The following is a 13,416-nucleotide window of genomic DNA, read 5'->3' on the forward strand; positions in this document are numbered from 1 at the left end:
TATAATACACAAGTACATATGATAAAACAATATAAGGTACCAGCAGCAAAATTTTACTTTAGACCATCAGCTTTTACAATTATAACTTGCTGTGGCTCTCAGAGAAACAAAATAAAATTTAAAAAATTTTTTATAGCTAATCACCTGACTAAGAAGAATAACTTTGTTAAGCGCTCACTTTATTAGCAAGAATTTCCAAGTTCGGTTTCCACCATTTCCCTGGTAGTACTGCGCTTAACTTGTTTTATATATATATATTTTTTGAGCGTCATAATAGCATATTACATAATAGCATATTATTATAAATATTAAAAAGACTTTGGAATAATGAGAACATTGTTATTACACGACCAGACAAAGGAAATGGTATAATTGTTCTTAATAAAGTTGATTATATAAATTCATTACATGATATTATAAGTAATAAGACTGAATTTAAAGATTTAAAAGAGAATCCAACTATAAAAAAGACAAATATCTTTACAAGGGTATCTTTATAAAAATTTATAAGCTTAAATGTTTTGAAAAAGATATTTACACTAAAATCTATCCTGCAGGATCTCAACCTGCAAGAATTTACGCGTTACCTAAGATGCACAAAGTTAGTAAAAATAGTTCTCTTCCAACATTTCGACCTATCATCTCAACAATCGGAACATATAACTACAACCTTGCCAAACATCTCTCTTATTTATTGTCTCCATATATACCTAAACAATTTTGCACTTTAGACTCATTTTCTTTTGTTGAAGAATTAAAACAAATTAATGTAACTAATAAATTTATTGTTTCATATGATGTTGAAAGTTTGTTCACGAATATTCCACTAAAGGAAACCATCAACATTGCAACTGATTTATTTTTTAATGATAAAACTAACTCAAAACGTTTTTCAAAAATTCACTTAAAAAAATTACTTAAGATTTCCACATCTGGCTCACATTTTCTATTTGGCAGAAAATATTACAATCAAACAGATGGTGTTGCTATGGGTTCTCCTTTAGCGCCCATTTTAGCTAATATTTTTGTTAGATATCATGAACAAACATGGGTCAATAACTGCTCCTTTACAGCACCATTTTTTTATAATGGTATGTGGATGACATAATTGCAGTTTTTAATTCTGAATATAAAGCTCAAGAATTTTTCAAACACCTCAATAAACAACATTAAAATCTGAAATTTACTATGGAAAAAGAACAAGATAACCAGATTGCTTTTTTAGATGTACTTATTAAAAAATCCAATTCGTTTTTGACTTCAGTTTACCACAAAAAAACGTATACAGATCTTTTACAAAATTTTTTTAGTTTTATTCCCTCTTGCTACAAATTTGGACTTGTTCGTTGTTTGATTAATCGTACATTTAAAATTATTAATTCTTGGGTTGGTTTTGATAAAGATATTAAGAATCTATCATTAGTTTTACATAATAATAAATTTCCACAAAAATTTATTGACTATGAAATTAAATCCTATATTGATAAGAAAATGAACCCATCTGATTCTAACATTGTTAATAGCTTAAATATAAGATATTTTAAGCTTCCATACATTGGAATGTACTCTAATTACACTAAAATGAAAATTTCAAAAGTTGTTCATACAAAAATAAAAGATTGTTTTTGCTTAAAAGAGCCACTTCCTAAACTGCTTAAATCTCATGTTGTCTATAAATTTTTTTGCGCTGGCTGTAATGCCAGTTATATTGGAGAAACCTCCAGACACTTGGCAACTAGAATAAATGAGCACCTTAATAGTGATAAACAATCTCATATATTTAAACACTTAAATTTATCTCTTAATTACAAAAATTTGGCTAACTGTGATTCTTTTGAGATTCTGGATAATGCCCTAAATAAACACAAATTAAAGATAAAAGAAGCTCTTTACATTAAATGGTAAAGTCCCTCACTTAATAAACAAACTTTACATTATGCTATAAACTTATCTGTTTCATTTTACTGTCAGTTTATTTATTTATTTTTTGACAGTTGGTTATTTTGATTGGCTATTTACTGAGTTATTTTGTAATAAATATATTGGTTTATTATGTATAATTTTTTGTCCATTAATATTTCTCTGCAAAGACTTCTATTTTTTAATATTTATTTCAGAGTTTTTTATTATTGTAAAATAATCTTTTAAAAATGTAAATAAATTTTACGAAACATGTCAAGAATGAAAAACATCGTGTTGTTATATATGTGTATATATATATATATATATATATATATATATATATATATATATATATATATATATATATATATATGTGTATATATATATATATATATATATATATATATATATATATATATATATATATATATATATATACATACATATATTTGATAATTATTTGAAATAATTACTCATGCAAACCAAGAATGCTAATTAAACAAAAAATTCGAAATAATTTCTAAAGGAAGGCACAAAAATAAGTTTCTCCTAAAAAACTAGAAAATAAATAAGCTCAAATAGTAGTTACATTAAATTCCCCATTTGGAAAATATTTTTTTAAAAAAGCATAAGTAATCGTTTCTAAAGAATTCTTTTTATAATAGTGTTAACAAACTCCACAAATATGTGAAAATTTACAGTAGTTAAGACATTTGCGACTTCCTGTAGTTTGCAAAATTTGAGGCAACCACAATTTTTTTTTGATAGATATGTGGCTTTAATGTAGTACAGTGTGATTGAGTATTAAAGTTCTTGGCAAGATGTCTTTAAATTGTACAGGCATTAATATTTACTCTAGGAGGCAGTTGATTCAGAATTTGTGAGCTTGAACCAAGCATTGGGCTCATAAAATGTGGCAACGTTTCGTTTTCTGAGACAAAGCGCTAATTAACCACAGTTGTGTTTGACAATCAGTTACCAACAATAAAAGAGTGTTTTTATTAGTTAATTAATAATTAATATGTAATGCAAAAATTTATCAAAATCCCAATTGTAAGCAATTTAAATACTTTTGAATTAAATACTGAATGAAATATTTGAAATGATTGTAATGTTTTAGTGTAACTAAAGTAGTGTCCACTGAGAGTTTTATAAAATAAGTAAAAAATCTCTTTATTTTGATCCAGTATGTTTAAGTTTATTAAGCATAATTGTTTATCAAGTAATGTGTTAAGATAAAACTATTCTTAGAAATCCTTTTTGCTATGATCTATACTTTATTTTAAAGGTTATTGTAAAATGAATAAACTTTTTTTTTAAAGGGATCCCAAACCTCCAAGATATGTTGTGTTCATATTAAAGTTTTTATATTAAAGAGAATGATAAAAAAATGTTTGGGCTAAATCTTTTTGATTAAAACAAAAGAATGCATACCAAAAAAAAACTAACTTTATTTTAGTTGAAGCTCACCTTCGTTTTGTTGTAGGCCTAAAAGTCAGCATAATATACGCCGTAATCTACAGACTATATAATTTTTTCTAGCACATTTTATTCTTAAGAGTTTCAGTACATGGCGTCATTAATTTTTTTTGTTTGCGTAAAAGATTGATTATGTGAACAAACAAAAAAGTCAATGATGTCATATACTAAAACTCCTAATAAAGATCTTCATAAATGTTAATCCAAAAATTAAGAATATAGTAAAATTATATAAAAATGTTTCATTTTTTTACAGTTAAACATGGTGTATCATTAAAAAAAATAGATAGACTACCTAAATGTAAAGTTAATGAAAAAGAAATGCGAGCAGCTTTTAATGCAGTTCTTGATGGTGGTACAGTTTAACATGTATCTAAAGAGAGGTGAATAAATTTAATTGCACTTAAGAGATATGTAAGGTAATGCCAGTTAAATCCAAATGCAGTCTGAAAACTTGACTTTATTACCATGCAAATTTTTGCCAACGAAGAAGAAACATCTTTATCAGGCTTTTTTTAAGGGCTTTAAAACTTCACTCTGGATTGTCAACCAAAACAACACAAAAACTTGCCTATGAACTTGCAATGACTCTTTCTAAACACATTCATAAATTGTTGAAAAGTTCACAAATCGTTGGGAAACTGGCCTTGTGGTTTTATATAGCATAGGAATGAGTTATCTTTACAAAATCCAGAAGGTACTAGTATGGCACGAGCAACTGCTTTTAATCGTTATACAGCTGGAGAAAATTCTACTTATCTAAAAGATGTTTGTCTTCTATACAAATTTCAGTCACAAAACATTTATAATCTTGATGAGACTGGTCTCACAACTGTTCAAAAAGCAGTTAAAGTAATTGCTGGTAAAGAAGATAAACAAGTTGGATTCAGCAGAAAGAGGATCATTGGTAGCAGTTTTTGTGCAGTAGGAAACTCAATCCCTCTTCTTTTTTTTCCAAGAGTTTATTTCAAAGGAAGTATGATAAATGGTGGTCCACCTGGATGTGTTGGGGTTGCAAACCCATCTGGTTGGATGGTTGTTGCAATTTTTATAGAATGGATGAAACATTTTATTAAAAATGTAAAATGTTTACCATCTAATCCAGTGCTTTTACTTCTTGACAACCATGAGGGCCATGTTTTAATTGTGTGTTTAGATTTAGCTAAAAAAATGGCATACTATGCTGTCCTTTCAACACATTACACATTGGTTTAAAATAATCAAAAAGCGGCATTAATTCCAGATTTGCAAAAATGCGATATAAAAAGTTTTGATTATGCAAGATTGTTGCAAATTGTTCATATTTTCATGTTCTGAAAGAATTTTTCTTTTTAGACCATTTGGCGCTTCCCAACAAATGCTTAAAGATGTCATTTTTTAAAGAATGATTTTTTAGTTGAAAGAAATAATTTCAAACTTTTATTTCTTAAAGGACACCTGTGAACTTCCATATATTATATATCAATTTGAAGAATTTTAAACAGGCTTTCAGAGTTTAATGTAAAATCTTCAATTTTTAAATGTTTCTACTTTAGTTGTTTGTTTTTGTTTTGTTACATAAAACATGACAATCATTTTTAATCAGTGCTAAAAGTCATGCTATAGTTTTTTTTATTAATATATTCCTAAACAGACATTAATAAAATCAAAAAAATTGCTTTTTTTTTAAATACAAAAGTGGTTTTCCCTAAGGAAGGGAAAAAAAGGACTTGCAGAAAAAACATGCAAAATAGAAGCACTATCATTTAATAAAAATAGTTTCAAATTATTTTAGTTAAAAGTAAATTTCATAGTTATAGCTGAGTATTTATTTGCTATCAGATAAACTGCTATCAGCTTTTATATCATCGCAATCTAATTGTCAATAAAAATCAATTAGTTCAGATAAAATAATTTCATTAACATCCTTCCTTCTTGTGGATTTTTCAATCAGTAAAAGTTGCAACACCTCTTCTAGTAGTACTGATTTACTTACAGACTTCAAACAACTTTTCAAAATAATACTGAAAATATAAGGATCTGATTTTTCTAAACCTCTACAAAAAATATCAGTTAAGTTGTTAATTCTTAAGGTTTTTCTTGCATGATCCGTATGATCTTTTCTTTGACATTTGTGGAGACTTTCTCCAGCAATATCGCCAGAAGTTTTAACCGGCAAAGTTAATTGAAGCATGATTTGAGCTCCATGATCTAAAATAGGACATATAAGAATTCTATACAATAAATATCTCATTGATAATTAATGCTGTTTGTAGACGATAATTGTTAATATTATTATATATTAAGATTGCTCTTAAATGGACAATAAGTTTTATATCTATATCCAAAATTTCTGATAACAATAATGGATCAGAAAAAACTCGTTGTGCAGTGTTTCCATTATTAGATGAACTAGTGTCACCTGGATGGGGTTTGTCTACGTGTAAATTTAATTTTTCCTAAAATCTTTTTGAATAAGACTTTTTCAAACTTTTACATAACCTTTATTTATTTTTCCTTTTGCCTGTCATTGTTAAATATCCAATGTCTACAACAAATGAAGGAGATATTCCATGAAAGGATTCAGCAATGAAGTGGACTAGCCAAAGAGTAAAAACGCTTTCTAAGTCTTAGATAATTTGTTTGTGTATTAGTGATTTCCGTCAAAACTTTTCCATTGATGGCTGTCAAAAATAAAGAGTTTTTGATATTAAGAACTTTTCCATTTGGTAGCCATATTATAATATCAGAAAGTTCATTTATTTGTTATTCAACAAAAAATTTTGTTTCAAGAATAAGTTCTTTACTTTCTTTAGCATACTTTAAGATTATTGTTCTGCAAAATTTAACAGAATTAGGAGTTGGTTTTGCCCAAAACACATCCCAGTCATATATTTGAAGTCTTAAGGGTATAATTGTTACAGAAAAAAGCGAATTGTCTGATGAACTTTCAAATAACTCATCGAACTTTTGAGTAAATTGGGAAAAATTACTGGCTCCATCAAATCCCTAATTTACAACAAAAATCAACTCAATTGAGTCCTTTTCTTTATTAGTAATTTTAGATATAATTTGCGCCTCTTGTGATAATATTATTCTTTGAACAGTATGTATTAGAAGGTTTTGTAATGGCACATTTGCCTCCTTGTCATAGATATTATTTGGTTATTTATCTTAGATTCCAGAATATCGCTGTATAGTGGATAAATATCTACACTCTTTACTTTCCAATCTTATTGCCATGTACTGAGATTTAGTAAAACCATATTTTAATAGAAAACAAGTCCCTTTTCTGGAGACATTTTTTTATTTCTTTGTCAATGTTTTTATTTATATCACATGCCAATTGTTGATCTTGCATATGATAATTTTGTCTAAGTTCTTATTATTTATTTGTTTGGCTGTGTATCTTGCTGTTTTAATTATATACTTTGTATCATAATTAACTTTTTTAGACAGATTAGAAATTGCTATTCTTTTAGCTCCTTTTCCTTTGTCTTTGAAAGACAATGTATGCTGCCCTTTTTTTAATTCTGGCGTAACTAATATGTTTGAGAGTTTCCAGATAAGTTCTTTAAATTTAAAATTAAATTCATGTTCTAACCAATAATTTGACTTTCTATAATATTTATTCTTGGAGTATTGAACATCCTTCATTTTGTGTTTGTACTTGGTTTGTTATGTTAATAATTTTTTTATAGTTCTTTTTCTTGAGCAACTTCGATTTTCATAATGTTTTTCTTCAAAAATTTTAAACGTTCCTTCATTTTAACAACACCACTTTCACAAAATCTTTATTCTTTAACTTCATTTAAGATGATCTGTACTTTATTATTTGTTTACACAGTTTTAAATCAGCAAAAATGTTTTTTGTAAATGCTTTTAACTTGTATAAGATTTTGAAGTTATATTAATTTAAAGGCAGTATTTTGGCGCTATATTAATAGTAGGTCTTAAAGTTACCACAAATATATCTCTTTAATACAATATTATGTAATTTGATCGAAAATGACTGTCATTGTTTCATGTAAAAAAAAACAATTCAAGTTGAAACATTTTTAAATTAAAGATGGTTGTTCTTGGGCAGGTCCAGGCGGCATCAAAACCTATATTGGATTAAAGATCGAAGTTTATCCATACGTATTCAGAGTTTTACAGAAACATACAGAATTTATTAACTCATATTTAAGTATGCTATTATTTCCTAGTCTAAAAAGTTAAAAATTTTTCTCTGCATTTTTACAGCATGAAATGTAATTTCATAAAATATTTTACATTAAACTCTAAATTTTTATGTAAAATATTTTATGAAATTGTCTAAACATTAAAGTGCCAAGTGGTCTAAAAAGAAAAATTCTTTCAGAACATGAAAATATGACTAATTTGCAACTATCTTGCATAATCAGAACTTTTTATATTGGATTTTTGCAAATCTGGAAATAAAGCCACTTTTTGATTATTTCAAACCAATGTGCTTTGTAGTCAAAAGCTGCAGCCATTAAATTAGTCAGTTTACAGGTCACTGAAACGTTATTACAATGCACCCTGTGATGATTGGGTTTTATCTAATCCAAGTCCAATGACCATATATGATATAATTGCAGTTGTAAGGAAAGCTTATGCACAAGCTTTTTCTCTATCTAACATTTCTGCAGGATTTGCTGTGGCAGGAATCCTAACATATTTCTAATAATGAGTTTTTGGCTTCATATGTAATAGACTGTCCAGAACCTATTACTGCTAAACCATTTGCAGGTGTTGATCCAGTTTATGCTATTGTTCATGCCCTAACTTTTAATCAATCATTGAAGTCAAGTCTGTCATTAGGTTCAGCTTTTAGCGTATTGCCTATACAGGCTATATCTGACCCTGGAAGTCAGCTATCCAGTGTTTCTACTAATATCTCTCATCAAGTAAGTCTAGAAAAAATTTAGCCATTTTCGAAAGGTGAATCAAGGAAGTCTGTTAAATAAGTGCATCTGTGCATCAGTGCATCTGAATACTCACAGACATTGTTCAAAATAACTAAATAAGCTTTAGGAAATGAAAAAAAAAATTCACTCAAAAAAGAAAAAGCATAATGAAATGCAAAGTAAGATCTTTATTACAAGAAAAGTAAAAAATAAAAAAACTACAATGTTTTAAACAGCAGTAATAGTGACAATACATTAGAATCACAACATTTAAAAGAAATGTCTCGTAGTTCTACTTCAGGAAATAGTAAAGAAGTAATTTCATGCTTTAACAACTGGGAAACATTGAGCCTCAGTAAAAAATAACATTTTGTTCATTGATTTTTTCTTTTAATAAGAAAGTTAAATTTTTAATAAAATTAGTAATAACTTAGTTGGTTTTTATTATAGACAGGTTTGATGACTTAAAAATAATTCTTACACATTCATGGTATAAATTTGACATTGGATTAAGTATGCATGTATAGGATCAAGGGTGCATATAGAGAGGATCAAGGGAGCATACTGGTATGCACCCTCGATCCCAATTGAGTGTTTTCAGTTTTTATAATTTAAAATCTACTCAAGATACTCTGGTAAAAAAATGATTATTAAATTATAATAAGATATAAAGTTTGCTACCATGTGCTATTACTTTAGAGATCGAAATGAAAACATATATTCAGTAAATTGACCTGATAGATTTTTAGGGTCATGGGTGCATACTCTTCCCTATGTATTTATAGCATTAATTAATATTTTGTTAATATTATCTTTTTAACCTTTTTTTTTTTAGATGGCCTCAGCTGGCATTCGACCATCTAAAAATGACTTTTCATCCCGTTATGCATACAAAAGAAAACCATGTAGTGAAAATTCTTCAAAAAAGCGTATTGGATGTTCAGTTTGTAATGGTGCTTGCAGAGAAATTGAGGTATTTATATGTGATTTTATTGTAATAGGCTATTTTATGTTTTACATTAAAACATGGAACACATTTGATGCCAATAGAAATGTGAATGTGTGTAGCCTGTCATAATACAGTCCCCACCCTTTACCCTCTCCTCCACCTCACACAACAACAACAAAAGTTCTGTACTTTTTAGTTGTTAAACACATCACTTAAAAACTGTTTGTCATTTATTTAAACTTTTGTCGTGTTTTAAGGTTCAAAATAGGATTCTAGGGCTTCTTAAGTCCTGTTTTTTTTTTCTTTCTAAAAACTTCATTAGTTTATTGAAAATTATTAGTGATCTAGGAATACAATGTCCAAGTAAAAATAGGTAATAAACCCTGAGTTCATTATGTGACTTTCTATGTGAAAATACCAGAGCAGTCAGAGGAGAAAAATACAAATGCCAGGTTAACCAGAGGAGAGAAATCCTAATGCAGAGTAGCCTTAAGAAAGAAATACTAATGCAGAGTAGCCGTAAGAAAGAAATACTAATGCAGAATAGCCATAGGAAAGAAATACTAATACTTATCAGTTTAATTTTTTTATTTTTTACTAATTTCAAATTCCAAATAATTTTTAATTTTAGGCTAATAATTAGTTTATGTTTTTGCAATAATGTTTTTGATAAGTAAATAAGCTGGCAAATTAGGAAAGTTTCAAGGAATTTAGGTGCTTATTGGTTTTTTGTAATGCATAGTATCAAATTTTTGTCCTTTTAAAAGTATTAAATTCAAAATCTATTATTTAAAAAGAGTAGTGAATAAAAACTCCCCCAAATCTTTTTACTATATTCACTATGCTACTGTGATGTTATAAAATGGGTAAAATAATAAATATTATTCATGTTCCTAAATTTCATTTTTCAATAAAAATTTATATTTTAACAATTTATTTGACAGAAGTGTTCGTCATTCATTCCACCATACGGAACACCTACAACATTACGTATTACAAATCATGTGAGAGCCCCTCAACTTATTGATATGCTATTTAAAAAGTTTCAGGTTTGGCTATTTTTCATTTATAAAATATTTTCTACAAAATTTATTGTAACTATTGTTAATAAATTTTTTTTCCAAGATCTTAAACAAAAAACTTTAATTAGATTTATGTAAAAATAGTACAAATAAACATTTTGTATTTGTGTTAAGGTGCTTTAGGTTTACATACCGTATTAAGTCCTATTATAATTATCAATTTCTTCACTGAATAGTATTTAAATCATAAACAAATAAAGCTTTTAATTTTTTTTTGCTTTTTTTAATTAATTAACTATCCAATCATAATACTTTTATAAAGTAATTTTTGAAAAAACAGACTGTTGATAAAGTTATATTTGTATTTTTAGATAAAATTATATTTGTATTTTTAATATTGTAAACTAATATAACATTGTTTTCTGTCTTAAAAAATGAACAATTTTCTTGTTCTTATTTTTTTAAGATTCTCTAAGTACTAATTTTAATTGAATTATTTACTCTAATAGTTTTAAAGTATTCCTTGTACAAATATTTTCTCGCGTTCTAATGTTTTTGTGTATTGTTGCGTTCTAATGTTCCAAATATTTTCTTGCGTTCTAAAAAAAAAGAAAAAAAAATTTTTGGTAAAAATTTTTATTCTTTTGCTTATAGATTACTGATGAACGTAAAAAATACACGTTATTCACATTATTTGAAAGCGGAGGTAGGCGAGGCATATTTTTTGTTTTTTAATTTCAATGTAAATCTAACAGTTGTTCATTTCAGTCAGTAAACAATATTTAATGTTTCATTTTTTACTAGGACAACGCAGAATAACACCTGATGCTTATCCTCTATTAACAAGGTTACATTTGGGACCATGTGAAGTATTATATTAAATTTATTTTAATTGTTTTAAATCTTGCAAGTTTCTCTTTATTTGTCGCTATTAAATGTAACATGTAATGTAAAGTCATTTTTTGAAATTCATTAGTGTCGAATAAAAACTTCTCAACAATATATTTTAAAAACTAGCAACAATTCATGTTGCCAGCTTTAAAAATTTTAAGGTTTAAGCATCGTTCTGACCTGAAATAACCATGAAAACGTTTTTAATTTCTATCTAGTCATAAACATGTAAAAATCAACTCGTACCTTAACTGTTGTAATTATCTATAGCGGTCAGAGTTAATTGTTCTTTGAATTTTATACTAGCTATATTTAACTTATAATATTAGCATTTATGATTGTTGTCGATTTGTCATTGATTTGCGCTGCTGTGCCAGTGGTTTTCATAAATTACCTTACTTGTTTTGAGAAATTTTTCTTTCCCAATGTTTATATTTTTATTTATTTTTTTGTTGTTATCTTATTTAGATAAAATTGTAGACATTATTTTTTATCATTTTCAGGATGTTGCAAAAATATTCATAATGGAATCAGCTGATCAAACAGATATTCCACTTGAGGTTTGTTTTCATTAAACATTCAAAAGGTTACATCCTTTTCATGAAATATTTACTATAAGAAAAAAATTATGCATTATTTCTCGTTAAAAAAAACTTGTGTATTTTAAATTTCAATATTTGAGATTTGTTTAAGTTTGTTTTGTTCAACAGACTAATAATAAAGGATTATTTTTTTAACCCAGCTGTTAAAAACTGCATGTGTAGGTTGTCCTTTTTTTTGTGCCTTCAAACGTTGCACATTACTAAAGAATGCCTTTAAATTTTTCAGAAGAAAGTGATTTATTTTCTTCTTAGGCTTATTATTTTCTTCTTAGGTTGCACAGTACATCAATTTTTCGAATCAAGTTCTCGATACATTTATAAAAAAGTTTTATGAAGAAGAAGAAAGAGAAGTTTATAAAATTAAAGAGAAGTACGCACTCTTATTTCATTTAACGAAAATCGATTTCTCGAACTCTATAATTTATCTGCTTTCGTTTTTCATTTAGATACGAGGAATATAGGTCATTGTTAATGAAACGCCTATCTGAATTTAAAAAGAACAATGTACAAGATTTTGAAGAATGACGGGATGAACAAAATCATGCCTAACCAAAAACGAAAAATATCATTTATTTTATAAAATATCTCGGTTTTATAAATGAAAAGTTTTTTACGACTTCTTTTATTAGCATGAACTTTTTTTGTCTATGTAGGTAGTTACAAGACAACCTTTTTGTAGTGCGACTATGAAAAATTTGTGATCATTAATATCATTAATAGAACGATTTCTATCATTAATAGATCGATTTCTATCAATTTTATATAAAGACAGCTTAATATATTTTTATTTAGCTGACGGATTTTTTAAATAGGAAAATTACGTGTTTAATATATTTATGTTTGATTTATATTTATATTGAAAGAAGCGATGCGATTTCGTTAAGTTTGTAATTGGTTTTAACTGATTGCTGTTAGCTGATCACCTTTCAGTGGTTTATGATTGGTCTGTTTATTATCTAAACACGCTAATATAAATTGATGAAGTTGTTGATATGAAAGGTATATGCATGATATGTGCGCAGATAATGTCTATTTTTATATGCGTTGTATATATACTTGTTTAATACATTTTTTGCTTCATATCCTTTACATTTTGGTAGATTTATTTAAACTTTTACCAATTGGTTTTGTGTTTTTTTAATAGAGGCAAAGAAATCGACCTTTTTTTTCCTGTATAAATGAATACCCTTGTAAAGTTGCTGATGCCATTGTGATGTTTTAATATATAAATTGATTGAATTGTAATTTTTTTATTTTATTTTTATACTATACGTTGCTTGATTACAGCCATTGTATTAAATTGTAATGTATTTTTATATCTTTTATTTTAAGGGGGTTATACGGCGAAAACATACCTAATTTCTAATTTTCAGGCTCCAATCGTTTCAATTTTTTGCAAAGCAATATTGTTGGGCGCCAATATTGCTTGTAATATAATTTTCTACCTTAGGGGTCGTCCATAAAGTACGTACGCCAAAAATTTTGAAATTTGACCCCCCCCCCTCCTCCCTGTTGCCATGCGTACTTTTATGTCCCCACCCCCCCCCCCCCACCCCCTTAAAAGTACGTACGTTTCTCAAATACCCCCCCCCCCCCCATCCCTCCTTTATTTTTTTTTCTCAATAAAAAAGTTTATTTAAAAAAAAATGGAGGGTACCTTAGATACTATATACGACCCC

At 27.4% G+C, this 13,416-nt stretch overlaps 1 protein-coding gene across 1 annotated transcript in view; it reads left to right on the plus strand.

Moving 5' to 3' along the window:
- Positions 1–13,021, plus strand: part of LOC101241059 (ras association domain-containing protein 4) — a 42,284-nt gene extending 29,263 nt beyond the window's left edge. The window contains exons 8-14 of the mRNA XM_065795806.1: positions 9,109–9,246; positions 10,167–10,271; positions 10,899–10,950; positions 11,049–11,113; positions 11,639–11,695; positions 12,010–12,107; positions 12,184–13,021. Coding sequence (XP_065651878.1) covers positions 9,109–9,246; positions 10,167–10,271; positions 10,899–10,950; positions 11,049–11,113; positions 11,639–11,695; positions 12,010–12,107; positions 12,184–12,262 — 594 coding nt within the window. The 3' untranslated portion in view covers positions 12,263–13,021. The remainder of the gene's footprint in view (positions 1–9,108; positions 9,247–10,166; positions 10,272–10,898; positions 10,951–11,048; positions 11,114–11,638; positions 11,696–12,009; positions 12,108–12,183) is intronic.
- Positions 13,022–13,416: the final 395 nt, after the last annotated feature.

This window comes from Hydra vulgaris, chromosome 04 (assembly GCF_038396675.1).
Source record: "Hydra vulgaris chromosome 04, alternate assembly HydraT2T_AEP".
Classification (NCBI taxonomy): domain Eukaryota; kingdom Metazoa; phylum Cnidaria; class Hydrozoa; order Anthoathecata; family Hydridae; genus Hydra; species Hydra vulgaris.